The sequence below is a fragment of the Vanessa cardui genome, chromosome 18 (assembly GCF_905220365.1).
Source record: "Vanessa cardui chromosome 18, ilVanCard2.1, whole genome shotgun sequence".
NCBI lineage: Eukaryota > Metazoa > Arthropoda > Insecta > Lepidoptera > Nymphalidae > Vanessa > Vanessa cardui.
The window spans coordinates 833,793-856,068 of NC_061140.1; the positions used below are offsets into that span (position 1 = coordinate 833,793).

Sequence of the window (22,276 nt, forward strand, 5' to 3'; positions counted from 1 at the left end):
AAAAGAGAGAGAGAGAGTATATTACGATCTTTAATATTGATTGAAGCTAAAGTGTATGAGTTTGCAATTAATGTCAACGAGAAAATAGCTCTCGCATTCCTTACTCTGGACGTGCGCCGGCAGCCGGGCTGGACTGATATATTTTCGGATATGGGTTAAATGTCACGCAAATATTGTACAACTCTAGATATTTACTGGGACGCTGCCTTCAACAATTTATATTTATATAAGTCTTGGTATTTACAATCCGAAGATAGACTTTTTCTTTGTATTAGCTAAGCACGTTTGGTTAAGTGGTTAACTAAAGGAGAAATAACGAATAGACAGACAGACGCTTTTAATAATCTTTTGCGTGATGACTACACTTTCCTTATAGTACAACACATTGTTCAGTTCCGAATAGCCAGAATTCTACAGACATTTTTAACTTTGCCGTTTCAGAAATTTAAATAATTTGTAAAAAATACATTAGTAAAGAAGGCATATTATTCAATACATGATTATGCAGACGAGAAAAAAGTGTGGAATGAAAAATTGTTGACTTCGAAGCAGGATAAATTACATACATATACAAGTGTATTTAACTAACATGTCTGTATTTTTTAATTTTGAAAAAGAGTAACTACTGAATTTCTTGCCGTTTCTCCTCGGTAGAATCTACCTTCTAAATCGGTGGTAACTTTACCTAATACAGTTGTTAAAGGACGATTCAAAAGTGCTTGTTAAAGCCTACTTGTAAAAAGTATTTTTTGATTTTTGTCTTAATGTCCTTGATTTAAGAACCTAGGCTTCAAAACCAAAGACATTAAAACAGGTCGAACGAAAGGTTGTAATCCTGTTAACTTAAATGTTAGCAATCGTCGGAATGTTTTAATATCGTCCCGGCTGTCCATGACCCGGTCACGTGGTGCGCTTTTCATTTCGCGCTATTCTCTCCCGACGGATATCTAGGGCAGTCATCTAGCTTACAACTGAGATCGTAGTCGTTATAAGGGGAATCCTGTTTGCATTTATGTAACGCTGTTTTATTGCGTGGATTTTCTTTTGGATTAGTGTATCGTACTAGCCGCGTTTGCAGTACAGCCCACGTTATTTTTTTTTTATGGTATAGCTTGGCGGACGACCATATGGGCTAACTGGTGGTAAGTGGTCACCACCATCCATGGACAATTACGCTGTAAGATACATTTACTATTCCTTACATCGTCAATGTGCCACCAACCATGGGTACTAAGATGTTATATCCCTTGTGCCTGTAGTTACACTGACTCACTCACCCTTCAAACCGGAACACAACAATAATGAATACTGTTATTTGGCGGTAGAATAACTGGTGAGTGGGTGGTACCTACCGAGACGGGCTTGCACAAAGCCCTACCACCAAGTAAAAATAATTTATACTATTAATTGTATTATCACTTACTTAATTAAAACCGTTACCGAAAATTGATAATGTTATAACTAAACTAATATACAATATATACATATAATATATGATAGTTCGCTGGAAATGGTATTGAAATAAAGAACAAAGGTAGAATATACAGGCAGCCAATTGTTTTACCTTATAGCGCCAATTAATTCAACTTATTCACAGTTATAATACGACCTCAATTTGTAAATTAAAATCATTTGTAAATATTACATTAATAAAAAAGCATAAGAAAAACGTGAACTTATTAGTTTTTTTTTATAGCGGTTGGTGGACGAGTATATGGGCCACTTGAGGGCATGTGGTCACCATCGCCCACAGACAATGGCACTGTAATAAATATATATTATGCCTTTCATTACCAATACCAACAACCTTGGGAATTAAGATGTTATGTTCCTTGTGTCTGTAGTTACACTGGCTCACTCACACTTAAATACGGAACACAACAATAGTACTGCTGTTTTGTTAAACGAATAGGAAGACAGCTATACGGCAATGATTAGATTTCTAATCGATTGCGATAAAATGATAGTTTGATAGTTAAATTGGCGCCCAAGCTGGGACTTTTAAAAAGCATTATATATAAAGGTATTTGTGATAGGGTTTCTTTGATCTTGAATACGAATAGTAATGAACGTTTTAATGTTTTATAACAGAATGTAACTAGAGATGGCGGAGACTAAAAGCTTTGAAGTGGCACCTTCATTAAAGCGAAGTAGGTTAATCGCCCGAGAGTCCAGTCATTAATTATGTTCAAAGAAACATACTAGCTCTTATATTATTAAGTGACTAATAAGTGTTAAATAGTTGATTTTTTAATTAATCGAACTTATATCAATGAAAATGTACTCATATATTCCATTATTTTATATGGTTGATCAAATATAACATATGCCGGTGAATTAAAAATAAAAGAAAACGAGATGTATTGTGGGAAATTTCAAATGTCAAAGTTACTTTTGCTGTATGTTATGTATGAGTTAATAGACATAATGAAATCGATTTATTACGTTTGCGAGGAGACAAACAATGCTAGAGGACCTTTTCTACTAATAACGCGTTTTTTTTCTTACGTGACGATAAGTTTTTTAGATCCCAGAACTTTTCGGGGGCTGAACATATATATTATATATATAAGTTGTTTCAATCAATATATATATATATATATATATTGATTGAAACAACTTTTGTATCAGAAGCATTTAATAGTTGAGTAGCTTTTAGAGGTGAATTAAAAATGTTTATATTTATATAAATATTATATCTATATAAATTTATGTATGCAACGACACACCGATGCTATTATGCGTACTATGCCACTGTTCATTTTTCACACACTAAACGAAAAAAAATCCACAGGACATATATCCATAAAGTTTCAGCTGTTTAAAAATAGATTTATTTATTATTATTTTTGTAATCGAATTGTTTTATTTAGTCGTTGACAACATTCGAGAAGTTTTGGTTGACGTAATCTTGCTTAATACATGAGTCTGCCTTAAAGTCGAATTACGTGGTTCCGTAGTTTTAGTGGTTAGTGTTCATGACCCGGTCAGGTTTTTCGTTCGTAGCTTGTTTGTGAGCGAAAAATCTAGGACGAACGTTTGTTTGAATGTAGCTTTTATTTGTGATGGTTCATTTTTCTTTTCATGTTAAAATAAAGGGCAGATTTTTTGCAACGTACAGAGATATGTTTGGTAAAGAATGTAATTTAACTTCGGGCTCTCATCAGTAATTTTACCGTCAAACAGTAATTTTCAACATTGATGAGTTTCGGTTTGAAGGATGAGGAGGAAGTGTAACTAAATGCACTAGGGATATCATTTTAGGTATACCTTGTGTCCAAGATTGGTATCGAATTGGCGATGCAAAGAACTAATCAAAATCAAACTTTATTCAAGTAGGCTTTTACAAGCAATTTAGAATCGTAATTTTACAATTAAGTGAAGCTACCACCGGTTCGGAAAGTAGATTCTACCAAGAAGAACCGGAAAGAAATTCAGAAGTTACTCTTTTTCAACATTTAAAAAATACAAAGTCATGTTAGTTAATACAATTATTTAAATTAATATATCCTGCTTGGAAGTCAAAAGGTATTAACTCCACCCTTTTTTATCATCTATAAAATCTTGTATCTAATAATATGCTTTTTTATCAATGTATTTTTTACAAACGATTTGAATTTACGAAACGGCAAAGTTAAAAATAATATGTCTTGTAGCACCAATATCTCATTTAAGCTATTTTGATAGATTCACTTATTATCAAATTTAACTTAGTTTTATGATGAGTATTTAGCTTGTGCGTGAGGATAATGATTAGGATGGAATTCTGCATTATGCATTGAAGAACATGCTGTGCTCTGTTACAGAGACTTTCGCAGAGGATTCGCTTATTAATACTTTAATAAGGCTATATAATAAAATGTCCTATTCATAACTTAGCTAATGAACTGTTTCTGTTTCTAAATTTTATTTTAAATTTGTATTAAGTTATAAGTTTTTTTTATGGGATATTATTTTAAATAATTTTGTGCGAATTTTAAAGAGATGTGATCATGTTCGAAAACGAATTTCCACCAGCGTGATTTCTGTTCATTTAATTTCGGTTGCTTTGAAATAAGTTCCTAATTTTTGGAAAGCTAAGAAAACGTTTATGTTATTAAAATAATCTGCAGGATAGGTTTCTTTTTGTTTTTAAGGCATTTTCGAGGAAAAATGTCAAAAACATATTGAAATAATATCGTTTTCCTTTTCGCATTTTCAAATTTGGAGCGAGAATTATTGTTTAAATATTCACACATTGGGTGTGTGTTTAATCGTTTTTATAAATCGGAAGAAAACAAAAATGAATTGATACGCAAATAGTTACCCCTATTACCTCCTAACGAATATGATATATACGAAATATGTCGACATACCAATAACCCTAATATAAAAGGTTATGTACTACAAAATTATCTAACGGAGAGTAACAAATGTGCTCCAATAAAATACCTCTGGACCCGAGAGACCCTGACCCTTTAAGTCAACTTGCAGACAAATTGACCTTAAAATCGTACCCTTCTCTATTCTTAAAGAAGTTTTACTTCAAAGTTTTCGTAGCACCGGCTCATTTCCGTTGAATTTTCCATCTCATTATCCAACATGGTCCCAGTAAATAGCACGTAGGAATAAACAGAGCTTTTCAATGCTATGTAATGAACTACCCTTGACCCGGCGCGGTGGCGTGATTAACTCCACTGAGCGAAACAGAACGGCATTGTGTAAAACAATTCCACGTTATAAATTACTTTTATTTTGTAAATTTCATACTATTCATTAAAAGAGTTTTCATATTTAATACACAACAACAACCTGTAAATTTCCCACTACTGGACCCAGGCCTTTTCTCCTTTGAAGAGAAGATTTGGAACATATTCCACCACGCTGTTCCAGTGTGGGTTGTTGGAATACACATATGGCAGAATTTCGATGAAAATAGACACATGTAGGTTTCCTCGCGATGTTTTCTTTCACCGCCAATTGAATACATAACACTATTTGTAAGTATGTTTTTCTTCAATTCGTACCTAAACCATCGATCTGACTGTGATCATTTGGTGGGTGACCTGTTGATCGCAAAAAGATTGAAATATTCTTTTTTAGACAAATGACAAATGTTAAAGTTATTTGATGTTAACGCTTTAAGTAGACTCTTTTGCGATATGTGGAAAGACGATATGTCCTGTTATAATATAAATTGAAGAGTATTTTTATTTTTCATATCTTTATAGAGAAAGGCTCGATAAACTTATTTCAGGATCATCTAAAAATAGATCTATATTGACTTGAAATGTTGATTGTCCATTATTTTGGAAACAAGTAAATGTGTTTCATTATTAAAGCCTGGATAAGTAGAATAAGTTGATCCATGATAAAAAGTTAACTGTTTCAAGGATCTGTGAACTTGTATTATGTACATATCATCCTTCCAGTTGTTCTACTTAACTTCGCTTTTACTAGAGTATTTTGTGTAAGAGGTGGTATTCCGTACGATAGACCCATATGTATGGGTTGACGCTCTCATTGCTCAGGTAAAAGCCCTTCTATACGATGACTTGGATGTTTTGGATACGGTAACTTCGCAAAGTCAATAAATCTTTATTGGGGCAAGGTATATTATATATTCCTATAATAAAATTCTGCAGACATTTTTAACTTTGCCGTTTAGTAAATTCAAATCGTTTGTAAAAAATACATTGGTAGAAAAAGCATATTATTCGATACAAGATTTTATAGATGAAAAAAAGCGTGGAGTTAATACCTGTTGACTTCCAAGCAGGATATATTAATTTGAATAATTGTATTTAATTAACATGACTTTGTATTTTTTAAATGTTAAAAAAGAGTAACTACTGAGTTTCTTGCCGGTTCTTCTCGTTAGAATCTATTTTCCGAACCGGTGGTAGCTTACCTTAATTGTAAAATGACGATTCAAAAGTGTTTGTAAAAGCCTACTTGAATAAAGTTTATTTTGATTTTGATTTTTTTGAGTGATAAATATGTAACTTTTTTTTGGGTATGTTCTTTGCACCAATAGTTGTACTCGCGCACCTTCAAATCGGCGGATAAATACCGAAAATATAAAGTATATGAGGCAACTGGCAACCCTGTTACGTAGTTAACATTGAGTTGTTAAGTTAGAAATTAAAAAGTCATCATGTATTTTCTCGACTAGCTATGCGAATGTAAAAAGCATTAGCGGGAGGACGTTTGACCGAATTGCTTTGACGTCGCGAGACGCGCTCGAGAGCTGCGGGATTAACGTTTGAATGCACTAAATAGGATATTAATGGCGAGCGAGTAATTATTATATGTATTTACTGAGCTGAGATGAGCCAGTGGTTAGAACGCGTGCATCTTAACCGATGATTGCGGGTTCAAACCCAGGCAAGCATCACTATGTATATGTGCTTAATATGTGTTTATAATTCATCTCGAGCTCGGCGGTGAAGGAAAACATCGTGAGGAAACCTGCATGTCATCGAAATTCTGCCACATGTGCATTCCACTAACCCGCATTGGAACAGCGTGGTGGAATATGTTTCAAATCCTCTCCTTAATGGAAGAGGAGGCCTTATCCCAGCAGTGGGAACAGGCTGTTACTTTTTTTCGGGTTTAAGAACTTTATTTAAAGAAGAAGACACACACACTTACATAATTTCAGTAGTAGACAATCATGTTCTTAATATATAGAGTAAGAATGGGTATTACCGGTCACTTAAGTAGAAATAATTACAAATTAGATAATAATGAATATTTCTTTATTAATCTTTTGGATAGTTAAAGCTTTGGTATTCTTCTTACAAAATCACATTGATTGAGATCAATAAGTAAAACAATTTTGGTCTAATCAGTATTTAAGAAAAAAAACAACTTTGACTGGTATTATACACCACGGGGGGTAATACCAGTCAATGGGTTGATAATGCCGGTCAAAGTTTGTGAAGGCATAAGTCGCAGATATAACCCTCAGGGGAGTCGCAACCAGAACACTCAGCATGTGCCCAGAGACCACACAGCACACATCTATACCATAGCTCGTTGTGTTGCCCGTAATCATCACAAATGATGCATTTATTTTCACAATCCCCATCAGCGTCAGTGTCTTCATCTTCACGCAAATCTGTCATTTCCACTTCCGAGTCCGAAGTACTTTCATTACGCCTGTTTTTATTTTGAAGCACTCTCTTGATATCCTTTTCCATCGATTTTCCTTTTCTTTTAATTGTCTTTTTTTCAGATTTTATTCTAAGAGTCGGTGTTTTCTTCTCTTTCGTAATTTTTCTGTTTTCTTTCTCGACCAAAACTTGTTTGTGAGGAGTTCCTGTAAGGATTGTTGCGTGTTTTTTGCGAGATAGTTTTTTTCTCTTGTCTTTCGACTGACTTGGCAGTGGCAGAAGATCCCTAACACTGATAGTCTTTCCACATCCTGAAGTAGAAGGAGTGGGGTTTATATAGATGTCAGTCGGTTTCTCGAATACGGAAGTTCTTGGTACATTTGTCGAGACTGGTTCAATCACATCAGCAAGTGATGACGATTTAGATGAATTCGCCTGATAATGAGTTGGCAGGTCATATTTTATTGATTCATCTAATATTGTTTGGGTCTCTGGGGTCTTATTGTCTCGGTCTCGTATTTCTTCTGCCGAAACAACCACTTTGCTATTTAAAATGTCCGCAGCCACGAAATCTTCGTCTGTAAACACATCCGGGTTTAAAGGATATATTCCTGTAGCAGCGAAACCTGCTTCAGCTTTGGGAATGGTTGCTATTTTTTGGAAAGCTTTCCTGAACAGTGATGCGAGATCATTTTGCGTTATCTTTTTTCCGAATTGATTTTTTATAAAAAGGTTGCACTCTTGTTTATAGGCCGTTTTTAATGGACCGTAAATGGAAACATCTAGGGGCTGTATTCTATGCGAGCCATGTGGAGGTAATGATAACATCACAATATTGTTGCTTCTGCAAAATTCATAAGCCCTCAAAGATATGTGACTTGAATGATTGTCGAGAATAAGCAATATAGGCTCGTTTTCTGACGGTTTGGTAAAATCTGTAAAATGCTTCAGCCAGTCTACGAAGAGATCTTCATTTATCCAACCATTTTTCGAGCATCGATAGACTGTCCCTCGAGGGCCGTCTGCTTCTAAAGCAGTCGAATGTCTCTGTCGCGGATAAATTAACATTGGTGGGACGTAGACTCCAGTAGCATTCACTGCGCACACAGCTGTCACGGTCTTTCCTCTTTCTCCGCTAGTTATAGACCCTACACGTTGCTGTCCTTTCTCGGCTACAATTTTTCCAGGGTCTTGTACTGCGGAAATTCCGGTCTCGTCGACATTCCATATGCTTCTTGGCAGAAACTTGTATTTTTCCATTAACTCTGCAAGAAGTTTAAAAAACATACCGACTTCTTCCTTGTTAAAAGCAGTTGCTCTATTCAGGCTCACGCCTTGAGCTTTCCTAATGGATAAATGATTTCTTTTTATAAATCCTGTAAGCCAATCCTTGCCAGCTAATGCAAGTGTATCATTAAAATTGTGCTTAATCTTATTTTGTACAGCATATTCATAGGCCATCTTCCTAATTTGAATCGAAGTGCAGCCGTAAAATATTTTACCAAGGTACTTAACTTGAGAAGCCATTTCATTTTCTTGCTCCCTTGTGAAGACTGTGTTTCGTCCCAGATGCGGCTTGTCACGATTTTGGGTTTTTAGTCTTTCTTGAAGCGTTGAAAATGGTACACCACAAGATCTAGCTGCTTCTCTAATAGTTTTTCCTTCCTCCACTAGTCTAAAACCTATGTGTAGTTGATCTTGGCTCCATAACGCCTTTGAAAGTGGTTGGTTTCTTCTTGTAGACATTCTGAAATAATAAAGAAACATTAAAATGAACATAAAAATAAATAGTTTTATCAATTTTACTTGCGGGTAATACCGGTCAACGTGACCGGCAATTCCCGACTAGGAACATTTCCGTAAATTAAATTCTAAGATAGAAACTTGTCGATACACGTTCAAAAACTATTATTACTTTGAATGCTTAGTATTTATGCTACAAAAATCTCAAATAACATTATAAGAAATGTGAAATAATAAACACTCACCTCTTATTGTATTACTCCAAAAAATTACTTCAGTTAGGCGCGAAAACAATAGACGTGTGTTCATCATAAACATCGGCGAGGGAATGAAGCGGGGACCGGGGCATTGGCGCGCGGCAACATCACACCACGCTCTGTGTATGTGTGCGTTCGCCGAAACGCAGTAAAATAGGAGATTTCGCTATGACCGGTAATACCCACTGACCGGCATTACCCGGTTCTACTCTACATCAATAACTAGCGTACATGACTTTCGCAAACAACTCGACACGGAACAATTATACATATATATTAAAATTAATTTTAGGGCTTTGTGCAAGCCCTAAAATTAATTCTACCGCCAAACAACATGTGTTCCGGTTTGATGGGTGAGTGAGCCAGTGTAACTACAGGCAAAAGGTACATACCATCTTAGTTCCCAAAGTTGGTGGCGCATTGACGATGGAAGGATTGTTTAATATTTCTAACAGCGCCGTTGTCTATGGGCTTTGGTAACTAATAAAATACATTAAGATAAGTGTGAAGTACGCTTATCTTAATGTATTTTATCACAAATTTAAATTGTGAATGTGTGAGTGAGTGTTATAGTACGGGGGGAAACTAAATTACATTCATTATAATGATAATTTATTTTATTGTAACTATTTTTATGTATGCAATTAAGATCTATAACTTCCTATCTTCTTTATTTTGGATTATTGTACCTGACGATGATTATGAAGAGAAACTTTCGTTTATATATTTGTGATCAGAGAAGATAATTTACTGTCAAGCTCAAACTAGTGCTGTTCCTATTTGTGTTATTTTTATGTTACAAAGTAAATAGATGGACAGATAAATAGGTCAATTTTATTTGATGTTTCCAGTCTAGTCCAGTTATAACTAGTTTTATTTCAATGTGTAATAATCGCGAAAATTTAAGACAACATTATGTAAACCAGTACGGACTGGAAATCAAATAAAGATCAATAGGTCACTTGCAGGTCACTTCGCGCTTAGATATTTGCTGTAAGAAATTGTCACCATTCCTTAAACTACTAATGTATTACTAACTTTGAGAACTAACCCCTTCGTCGTCTTTACTTTACTCAACATTCATACCGGAACACTTCAATAATTTATAATATTAACGTTTTGCTGTGCTTGAGCATGGATGTGGACGGATTTTTATGAGTGGAAACTTGATTGGCTTGTGATTTAATTTGTATTTGTTAATATTAAGACTTATTGTACTGTTTGTTTCCCAAATAAAATAAAATAAAATAAAATAAAATAAAATAAAAATATAGAGGTAGAGGACGACCAAGGAAACGATGGATGGATTGTGTGAAAGACGATATGGTTAGAAGGAATGTTACTTGTGAGATGACATCTGACAGAAGTATGGAAGGAGGAGACATGCTGCGCCGACCACAAATAATATTGGGATAAGGGCAGGAGGATGATGATTAACGTATTACTGTTTGGAGGTAGAATGCAGAGTATGTAGAGTACGTAGTTCTCATAATACAGATCAGTTATGACGTGGTGTGTACTCACGCGTGCGGTCAGTGAGCTGCGCGTAGAGGCGCTCTGCGTCGGGCGCGTACCCGCTGGGCAGAGACACTTCCAGCAGCGACATGGGCGGGAACGACTCCGACCACAGCACGCACACCTGCACACGCGGTAGTCACAGTAAATGTTTTTTTTTTTTTATTTAATTTACTACATCCACAGGCTCGCAGATGTCAAATTATATTTCGGCGTTTTATATTTTATACTAAACATCAGCAAGATCGCTGGAAATCATTCTTGTCGTCTTCTTGGGAGACGTGGCCCATAATATATACATAATCTATAATAAATAATGTATAATATAAATATATAGCAGTATATGTGTAATTCGTATTACTACAATCCAGCGGTTCCTGGTCCGCTTGATCAGAGAGAGCACGGCCTCGGCGACTCTGATGTCGCGTTTATGTATAGATGTCATGCACAGGAAATGTTACTTTGATGTTTTGCTCGAGTCATATTGGTGATGATGACTCATAGCTGTAGTCACAGATGCAAGACCGGAAATTTGAAGGTCCTTGGTTGGAGAGTTAAGTGAGATCGACAGAACATCATCGGGGTTTTCTTTCGAAATATTCCTAGTAGTAACTCGAAGTTTAGAAGTTGGATGTGTATGCTCCACCGTGCCACAGTAAGCTATTGATTCCATATATAACTTTTCCCTTCGGATTACAAGTGTGAGGTAGCAGAGAGTGCGATTGTGTTTGTACGTATGTGTGAGTGTGTGCACTTGTGCGCAATAATATATGTAGTGTCTATGCTCATCTCTTTTGAGATGGGAGAAATCGATCGGGCGAAAATCATTGTTATCAGGTGTCGATAAAGGATATCGGGTATTATTTTCTAATGAATTTTCAGCAGCAGTCTTGAGCCACAGATGGAAGGCTATATTTCGTTTTCTGTAGATAGTTAAGCTTTAGCTTTGTTTGAGCGAGAGTGTGACAATAGAGCGTGTGTATGTTCGAATACGAGTCGGCAGTACGACCCGTTCGGAGCGGTTGGGCCACAGAGTTGGGAGGACTATATTTCGTCCCTGTGTAGATAGTTAAGCTTTAGCTTCGTTTTCTGCGCTAGATTGTGAGAGTGTGACGAGAGAGCGTGTGTATGTTCAAATACGAGTCGGCAGTGTGACCCGTTCGGAGCGGTTGGGTTGTGGTCTGACCTGCAGCAGCGCGGCGCAGTAGCAGGCGGCGTGCGCGCAGTGGAAGGCGCCGCGCGGCCGCACGCGCACGCGCACGCTGCCGCGCGCGCCCGTCGCAGCCACGCTGTGGTACGCGCGCGACGCCGCCACCAGCGCGCAGCCCGGGCCTGCGGGGGGAATACACCCTAATATATATTAACCGATGACCACGAGTTATTTTTGTTATGACATAGGTGGCAAACGAGCTGGAGGCTCACTTGATGGTAAATGACTACCACCGCCCATGGACATCTGTAGCATCAGGGAGCTAGCAGGTGCGTTGCCGGCCTTTAAGAAAGAATACGCTCTTTTGTTGAAGGTTCCCATGTCGTATCGGTTCGGAAAAACCGACGGCGAAAGCTGGTTCCACAAAGTGGTTGTGCGAGGCAGAAAATGTCTGAGAAATCGCGCTGTTGTGGATTTTCGGACATCGATGGTGCGGGTGAAACTTCGAATTTCGACGAGATGTCCGAAGGTGAAATTCAGCAGCCGGGATTAATCTGAACAATTCCTCGGAACATTCCCCGTGAAAAATTCGGTAGAAAATGCAGAGTGATTCAACATCTCTACGCAAAGCCAAAGGATCAAGGAGATCAGAAAGGGCTTGATCGTCGATAACTCGAGCCGCTCTACATTGGATGCGGTCAAATGGAAGGAGCTGGTACTGGGGAGCACCCGCCCAGAGGTGAGAGCAGTACTCCATGTGAGGCCGAATTTGCACCTTGTAAAGTTTTAGGCGATGGGCCGACGTGAAATACTGTCTCGCCTGGCTGAGCACGCCGAGCTTTTTTGAAGCCAATTTGGCTTTGCCTTCCAATTAACTGCGGAACTGAACGAGTCTCGAAATATCAACGCCAAGTATTCCGATACAACCTCTAGCGGCTATCGGAATGTTTTACAATAAAATTTTTCGACAAATGGTGTTTTTTTGGCGGTTAACGCGAAAACTTGCGTCTTTTTGGGGTTGAAATGGATTTAACCGGCCCTAGTGCGAGACTTCTTTTAAAGGAGACTCGATTTTCGAGGAAGGGCTTCCTGCCCTGGCATAGGAAGGAAGCTTCGAAAGAAGCGCTTTGTGCCACACGCGATCGAAGGCCTCCTTGGGGGCCTCAAATGGGGTGCATGTGCATGGGCTCGCTACTCGAGCCTCCCAGGTGTTTTACACCGGCGGCGTCTTTTCCGTGGCAGGGCGTCAGCTTCGTTGACGCCCAGCATCCAGTGGCGGACTCGAGGGAGTTCGTCACATGAGCACATGGAGGATGAGGAGGAAGGCGCGCACTAGGGGCACTTGTCATTCAGCCGCCTCATGGCGGCTGCCGTTGGTGGAGTCGTGGATGCCCTGCGCGATCCCGTTGCTTCACCATTCGGCGGCATGGTGGAAACCCGATGATGGTTTTAGATAGAACATGTTTAGGTAGAACAGCCCTGGCACGGAGCCCTTATGGCCTCGGTTGAGTGCCACATACCCGTCCCGGTCCCCCGGCTGGACGGGAGGCGTAAATGCCTTTCCGTAAAACAAAAAAAGGGGTTGCCTTATGATGCTCGCTTCGCTTGTCCCGAACAGTAACGAGTGAAAAATTGCCCCCCCCCCCACCAGAATTCGAAGGGCAGCCTGGGCATTCTTGTTCAGGTGGTGTATGTTCTGAGCATGGATGCCCAGAGAGGGATTCTCCTCCTACTGCAGTTACTAATGGTACCCTCCTAGGGTCATGATACCAAATTCTGCACAACCATGTTTTGGGGAAGAGGGATCCTCTGAAACTCTCACTTACCGGACGAAACGCGGTAGCATAGCCACTATTTTACGCCAATTGCAACCGAGAGGTATACAGTGTGGCACTACCACTTAAAAAGTTTCAACCCAGCAAAGCACCATTGTAATTTCATATGCTTAGCTTGTACTCAGCTGTAAGGGAAAACATAGTGAGGATACTAGAATGTGTCGGTGGCCCAGCGTGGCGTAGAGCAGCGTGGTGGAATAAACTCCAAAAACTCCTTAGCTCAGCAATGGGATATTTATAAGCTGTTACTTTTTTATTTATCTGTTCATCCTCGACGCGACTCGAAGGAGTCGCTGGATACCTGGGAAAGCAAGTGATATTGACCTATACCAATTCCGTTATAGCGTATCATTTCCTCTCTATAGCTCACCTTCGACTGCCACGCTGATCTGCTGGCTGGCCGGCAACTTCACGAGCTTCGGCACAGTGGAGTCGGCAGTCAGCTGCAACGCGTCTGTACGCGACCCGCTGCGGATTTTAACTGTCACGTTGGAAGCTGATGGCAGCAGATCTCTCCAGCGAGCTAAGCCTTCCAGAGCTACGAGGGTGTCCTACATTAGATAAGATGTTGTTATACGTAATAATATAGATTTGAGTAATAATGAGTAATTTGACGACCTCCATGGTCGAGTGGTGTGTACACCGGTTTTCATGGGTACGCCACTCTGAGGTCCCGGGTTCGATTCCCGGCGAAGTCGATGTAGATTACCATTAGTTTTCTATGTTGTCTTGGGTCTGGGTGTTTGTGGTACCGTCGTTACTTCTGATTGTCCATAACACAAGTGCTTCAGCTACTTACATTGGGATCAGAGTAATGTATGTGATGTTGTCTCATATTTATTAATATTGGGAAGTGTAGGAATACTCCTAGTGGTCGATATATGTTTATATCTGGTGTCGCTCGGACTTTGGCCTATCGTCGTCGCTCGGGGCCGGCGCGCACCTGCGTGGAGACGAACCCGCCGGCGGCGCGGCGCTGCGCGGCGAGCCAGCGCGCGGCGGGCGCGACGTCGCGGGCGCAGCGCGCGCGCAGGCCGGCGCCGCACTGCGCCAGCGCCTGCAGCGCGTAGCCCGCCGCCTCCACCGACGTCGCCAGGCTGCCTGCCACACGCGCCCGGTTACGCCGTGCCTCACACTTTATATTTGCGACAGTGTATACCGTTCGATGATTTGTATCGGTATGGGATTATCAATGAGCCTTTGAAGATACATAGTTCGATATTTTATAAATTATAACATTTGCTGATCTGTGAGCTTTGCTTGAGTGTGAATTGTCCGTCGCTGTACGATTAAGTGCCGATTGTCCTCATATTGACGATTACGATTGACGATTCTTAAGTTTCTATTATGCCATCTGATATGCAGATTCAAGTTTGTTAAATAGAAACCTAGTTAGTTTCTACCTATAGTCTGTTTAGTGTCAGTCTATTCTATCTATTCATAAAGAGTTAGAACTTATTACAAAGAAACTGCAAAAACTATCCCGCTTTCTTTTTTCTAGATTTGTAATTTATGTCAATGTTATTGTAAACGGATGCGGAACCGATTTCACTAATAATATCACATATACTTCAATTATTGTAAACGGATGCGGAACCGATTTCTCTAATAATATCACATATACTTCAATTATTGTAAACGGATGCGGAACCGATTTCACTAATAATATCACATATACTTCAATTATTGTAAACGGATGCGGAACCGATTTCACTAATAATATCACATATACTTCAATTATTGTAAACGGATGCGGAACCGATTTCACTAATAATATCACATATACTTCAATTATTGTAAACGGATGCGGAACCGATTTCACTAATAATATCACATATACTTCAATTATTGTAAACGGATGCGGAACCGATTTCACTAATAATATCACATATACTTCAATTATTGTAAACGGATGCGGAACCGATTTCACTAATAATATCACATATACTTCAATTATTGTAAACGGATGCGGAACCGATTTCACTAATAATATCACATATACTTCAATTATTGTAAACGGATGCGGAACCGATTTCACTAATAATATCACATATACTTCAATTATTGTAAACGGATGCGGAACCGATTTCACTAATAATATCACATAATTTTATGACTATGAGCAATATTATATTATGCAACATTCGACTTTTATCATCAGCTTGCCAACTAAACATTGAACCTAATGCCTATCACAAACTAGTATTGTAATCAAAAAGAAAACAAAAGTAAGCTCTAAATACTTTTAAATCAACGACAAAAACATTAATTATTAATCAGCTGGATACAAAACTTTGGAAAAAAAAGGAATTTGTCAAATTGTTAGTCCCAAAAAAAGTTAATTGATATTGCATGTTAAGTGTTCAAAATAGCATCCAATCTCGAGGATTTAATTAACATTTTGATATCGAAACTGAACGATATTGTTTCATGAAAGTGATTTTCCTACGTAATGGATATTCTAACGAAGATTTTGTACAATTTGTTTTAACAGAAAATTATGCAACAGCAATAAAGTCGGTTAATGCAGCATTAGATATCACATGCCAACATGCCTGTTTTTTTTATGGTATAGTAGTATAGGGTTAGTAAGTTTCAATAATTCTATTAAGTAGTATTTAAATGTCATTTCAGAAGTATTGAGCGGACTATTATCAAACAAAAGTTACTCCAACTTCAGTAATGAAAAAGTTTTCAAGAGATTACATAACGTTTCCAAACGTTATCAACAGTACCATTTTTTTCTGTTACGCTCTACACAATAAATTAGAATACTATATTAGACTCTTAAATATTAAGTACAGTGATGCCCATTTGATCGAGTATGAAAAATAAACAAGCTACAAAAGGCGAATTGAGTCTTAGTTTGGACAAAAATACGGTTTTTTGAAAATTACCATCGACAAGAACCCGTTATTTTCCAAATGAAATCCACTCACCGGTATCCCACCACACGTACTCTCCGCTGCGTTTCGCCATACCGAGGAACTCCATTAGCACCTTCAATTCCTCGTCCTCCTTCAACCCCTCCTCCTCGCCCGCCTCATTGCTCCTCGACTCCTCGTACCTCCTCAGCCTCATAAACGCGTACGTTATTATCGAGTGGGCGTAAATCCGGGACGGATTGGGAATGTTAGATTTCGAAGGTGGTAACGCTCGGAGACAAGAGAGGGAGTTCTTAATGAGTTTGGGGGGGAGAGGGGAGGTACTGTCGAGGAGAGCGATGATGATGTAAGCTGTTAGAGCAACGTTCGCAGTCTCGCCGTCTTCGTTCAAACCACCCTACATTTAAATGTAAATTTAGTTTGACATTGGTTTAAAAGTGATTATAAGAATTAATTTGAGAATGTAAAAAATCATTTGGTGGTAGGGCTTTGTGCAAGCCCGTCTGGGTAGGTACCACCCACTCATCAGTTATTCTACCACCAAACAACAGTACTCAGTATTGTTGTGTTCCGGTCTGAAGGGTGAGTGAGCCAGTGTAACTACAGACACAAGGGACATAACATCTTAGTTCCCAAGGTTGGTGGCACATTGACGATGTAAGGAATAGTTAATATTTCTTACAGCTTCATTGTCTATGGGTAATGGTACTTACCATCAGGTGGCCTATATGCTCGTCCGCCAAACTATACCATAAAAAAAAATGATTTCTTTAGGTGAGTGAACGAGATGTGGAATGAGGAGTTGACTGTACCTGGAGCTCATGGTGGAACACGTGTCCGTCGGGGCGGAAGCAGCCGTTCTCCATCTGGCGACTGGCCAGCCAGCGCTCCGAGCGCGTTATCACCGGCGGCACGGGGGCCTTGCCAGATATTACCTGAGAAGTTACTTGTTTTGAGTTGAGATGGCCCAGTGGTTAGAACGCGTGCCTTAACCGATGATTGCGGGTTCAAACCCAGGGAAGCACCACTATATATATGTGCTTAATTGTGTTTATAATTCATCTCGTGCTCGGCGGTGAAGGAAAACATCGTGAGGAAACCTGCATGTGTCTAATTTCATCGAAATTCTGTCACATGTGCATTCCACCAACCCGCATTGGAACAGCGTGGTGGAATATGTTCCAATCTCTCTCCTTAATGGAAGAGGAGGCCTTATCTCAGCAGTGGAAAATTTACAGGCTGTTACTTTACTTTACTTTTTTACTTTTTACTTTTACTTGTTTAAATCGAATTACTAACCAGTTTCAACCGGTTGAGCTGAAACGAGAAAGTCAGCACCAAATTTTGGTTCTTGTGACAATTGATTCAAAATTATACTCATTTGAAAGTACTAATGATCAATATAAAGTAACACGGTAAAATAGCGGACGTCAAATATTGTATAAATATTAAATATTATTAGTAATTAAGTTACATAATTAACGACGACCTCCCCGGTCGAGTGGTGTGTATACCGGTTTTCATGGGTACGCTTTTAAATGACACAGGCAGAGCCTTACCTCATAAGCCTTCCGCAGATATCTCAGGCAGAAAGCGGTGAGCCAGGCAGAAGGTTCCGGGTCTGCGGTGCCAAAGGCACTGAATCCTCCCTCAGGGTGTGCGTATTGCAGCTGCCGCGTCACACCTGGAGGAGTCGATAAGACGTGGTCGATGGAGTATGTAGGAATATAAATTCCTTGCATATTTGTTAATTTGAATAATGTCCCATCAAAAGTATAGGGTCACCTCTCGCGATATGGTCCTTAGCGCTTAGAGTTCCATGGCCAGATGTCATCATCTTCAGAGCTAGCAAATTAGTGGCAAGACGTGCCATGTTCTGTTCGCCACATCCGCGTGGGAGCTCAACTAGGCCATCAGCATCCTAGAAAAGGAATTGGAGTCAGATGTGCTCTAGTTTATGAAGAAATATAACGGATCTCTTGAAGTTACAGTGTACATATAGTACGACACAAATTAGATCATCGGAATATGAAATGGAATGAAAATAAAACTGATTACTGTCGATTTACACAACCAATAAAAATAGCTCCCTATCGCGCCATTCGACGCTATTTGTCGCTATAGATTCACGCGTCAGAGAAAACAAGTGCATGTAAATCGACGCGTCAAATTGACGAATATATTAGGTCATGATATTACAAGTTATTACATTTGTGCAAACACCATATTCGCATGAGAAATAAATATTGATAATTTGGTACAGCGTACTTAATTCGGATGTGATCGGTTTTACGAATTTTGCCGATGCGACATCTAAGTTGTGTCGTACTATACGTTTATATAAAAAATGATCGTGTAATTTTTAAAAACAGGCCAAGAGCAAGTCGGACTAAGTCACGAAGGGTTCCGTACCATTTACTAGGTGAATAATAGTACACAAATTTATTAATATCGAACGAAAAAGGACAAGAAACGCGCGTGTAGTGTTAGGGAGCCCCTTTAAATATTTATTTTGTTTTGTTTTTAGTAATTTTTGTTATAGAGGCAACAGAGACATAAAATTTGTGAAAGTTCGGTTCTTGATATACAGTCTGGTGACAGACAGACGGACGGATGGACAGGAGGACAGAAGGCTTTGTAATAGAGTCCCGTTTTTACCCTTTGGGTACGAAAGCCCAAAAATGTTCTTAAATTGGCATTTTTAGAAACTTTTATTGACTCAGTTCTTTCGTTATAAATTTAGTTTCACTTAATACAATTTTTTAATACGTGAATTTATAAGTTCTTGTAAAAGTCTACTTGAATAGAGTATATTTTACTTTTGATTTTTTAATCATCTTATCTATAATGGTGGTGATGTTAATGTAAATGAAACTCACAGCAAGTAATGGTCCAAATGTGTCTCCAGTTGCCCAGACGGTCACGGATTCAGTGCCGGCCACAGCTTGAACCTCGGGCCAGGACCACGATATGTCAGGCATGCTTGTGAAATTTTGACTATCTGGAAACAATTATAGATTTGAGGTGGCCTGTAAACTACCCACTGCTGGCCTCGTCTCCCTTTGAGGAGAAGATAAGGAGCATATTCCACCACGCTGCTTCAAATAGGGTGGATTTACATGTGGCATAATTTCCTTGAAATTAGACACGTGCAGGTTTCCTCACGTTTTCCTTCATCGCCGATCTCGAGAGGAATTATAAGTGGTACTTGCGTGTGTTTGGACCCGCAGTTATCGGTTATGAGGTGTGTGTTCTAACAACTAGGCCATCTCGGCTCTTAGAGAACTATTTAATAATGGTCTTTAAGAAATCTGGATCAAAGTGATTGGTTTTGGGATCAGCTTATAAGTAGTAGTTTATTTAGATATTTATTTCTGCTTATAAATACCTATAATTAGCTTATTCCTATATACTAATATTTTGTTTATTTCAAACTTCCATAGTTATCATTAAGTAGTTTAAATTAAAGGTTAATGTTACTTTATTTTTGATAACAGCAATATTTATTTTATAACCTATGTTATCACTTACTATGTTAGTTACCTAGAAGAGATCGATAGATATGTTGTGGCAAGGTCGCCAGAAGTGTATGCTACTTTTATTTAAGCTGTATCTATGCTTTGTATATGTTTCGCTTTATGGTGTACAATAAGTTTTTAGCTGTTTGTTTACTTGACGCTTACCTTGACCACAAAGCAGGGCAGAGTGATGTTCCTGCACCGGTACACCTTCGGGGTCCACCTCGATATGGATTATCACCTCGTCACTGAAATAACATCATAGTTTAATGGTAAGACCGTTGCTATGTATATGTATACTGCTATGTTTAACATAGTAGCAAATATAGAAACGGACCTAAAATTTATTTCAGCGGTACGCCCAATTTTTGTACGGGCTCTAATTAAATTAATTATATTAATGGAAACTGCATATTTGTCTCAGGCATAAAGTAATGATGTTAGGAGATTAGGTTTAATATTGTATTGTACAATGAACGGTTTACGTTAATGAATGAATTTTTTTTTTATTTAAAATACAACATCCACAGGCTCGCAGATGCCCGTGCCTTTTTTACCTTTTATATTCAATTACATTTTGGCGTTTTATATTTTATACTAAACATCAGCAGATCTTCGCTGGAAATCATTTTTGTCGTCTTCTTGGGAGACGTGGCCCACACTGATTTTTTTTTTTTAATAATATATACGTAATCTGTAATAAATAATATATAATAAAATAATATATAAACTATAATAAATAATATATAAATAAAAATATATAGCAGTATATGTGTTCGAATTACTACAATCCAGTGGTTCCTGGTCCGCGCTTGATCAGAGAGAGAGCACGGCCTCGGCGACTTTGATGTCGCGTTTATGTATAGATGTCTTGAGGCTGTGCTCAAGGATGGTTCTTTCTGAAGCACCCGCCGCTCGGCCGATGAATCTACCGATAGCGTCGTCACCATCGTCCGTGTAGTAGACAATGAATTAATGAATTAATTATGTAACAACAGAAGGCCCCACCTGGCGGTGACGTTCGGCGCTGGTGTGTCGCAGGCGCCGGGCACTGTGCGCGCGCGCATGCGCAGGCGCGCGCTGCCGATGCCGCGCGCGCGCACCCACACGCGGCGCGGCGCCGAGGCGCGCGGCGGCACGCACACGCGCTCGCCGCCCGCGCCCGCCTCGAGCGGTTTGTCCGCTACCACTTCCACCTCGACCTGAGAGACGCCGCCATGATTATCGAATTCACCGACCCCCAAAGGTTTGCCTACAAGACGCCGCCATGATTATCAAATTCACCGACCCCCAAAGGTTTGCCATCAAAAATTGTACGAACGTCGATTCGTTTTTTTTTTTATGATATAGGATGGCCGACGAGCATATGGACCACCTGATGGCAAGTGGTCACCATGTTGTACGATCGTCGATTCGTTTTTTTTTATGGTATAGGATGGCAGACGAGCATATGGGCCACCTGATGATAAGTGATCACTATTACCCATAGACAATGACGCTGTAAGAAATATTAACTATTTCTTACATCGTTAATGTGCCACCAATATTGGGAAGTAAAATGTTACGTCCCTTGTGTCTGTAGTTACACTGGCTGACTCACCCTTCAAACCGGAACACAACAATTTTGAGTACTGTTATTTGACGGAAGAATAACTGATGATTGGGTGATACCTACCCAGGCGGGCTTACACAAAGCCCTACCACCAAGTCGTTACGAGTAAATTTGTAATTAAATCCGATGACCTACTCACACTGAGAGGATCGTACAGGTAGTTGAAGATGCGATACGGGACGATGATGGAGTCCCCCCGTTTCATCCTCTGGGGGCTGCTGGCGTGGATGAAGAACTCGCGGAACACCTGATGGTGAAAAAACAAACACAGGTTCGAGTCAGACCATAAGAGAGAAGCTGGGATCTCCTTTGATGATTATCAAAATAATACTTGGTATTAAAATCGCAGTCGTTACGTTACTTTACAGCAGAGATGGCCCAGTGGTTAGAACGCGTGCATCTTAACTGATGATTGCGGGTTCAAACCCAGACAAGCACCACTGATTCATATGCTTAATTTGTCTTTATAATTCATCTCGTGCTCAGCGGTGAAGAAAAACACCGTGAGAAAACCTGCATATGACAAATTTCATAGAAATTCAGCCACACGTGTATCCAACGTGATTCCGCACTGGAGCAATGGTGGAATAAGCTCCAACTTGTCCAGGGACATTTACAGACTGTTACTTTTTTTAAACACCTACATCGTAAAGAACTTGATCGC

General features: G+C 39.3%; 1 protein-coding gene across 1 annotated transcript in view; it reads right to left on the reverse strand.

Annotated features, from left to right (window-relative positions):
* LOC124537201 (pregnancy zone protein-like) overlaps positions 1–22,276 on the reverse strand; it is a 53,355-nt gene that overhangs the window by 3,446 nt on the left and 27,633 nt on the right. Inside the window, exons 15-26 of the mRNA XM_047113955.1 lie at positions 21,752–21,859; positions 21,009–21,202; positions 20,166–20,248; positions 19,362–19,483; positions 18,268–18,403; positions 18,042–18,166; positions 17,295–17,417; positions 16,537–16,879; positions 14,541–14,698; positions 13,968–14,148; positions 11,799–11,944; positions 10,622–10,736 (exon numbers count right to left, since the gene is read on the reverse strand). Coding sequence (XP_046969911.1) covers positions 10,622–10,736; positions 11,799–11,944; positions 13,968–14,148; positions 14,541–14,698; positions 16,537–16,879; positions 17,295–17,417; positions 18,042–18,166; positions 18,268–18,403; positions 19,362–19,483; positions 20,166–20,248; positions 21,009–21,202; positions 21,752–21,859 — 1,834 coding nt within the window. The remainder of the gene's footprint in view (positions 1–10,621; positions 10,737–11,798; positions 11,945–13,967; positions 14,149–14,540; positions 14,699–16,536; positions 16,880–17,294; positions 17,418–18,041; positions 18,167–18,267; positions 18,404–19,361; positions 19,484–20,165; positions 20,249–21,008; positions 21,203–21,751; positions 21,860–22,276) is intronic.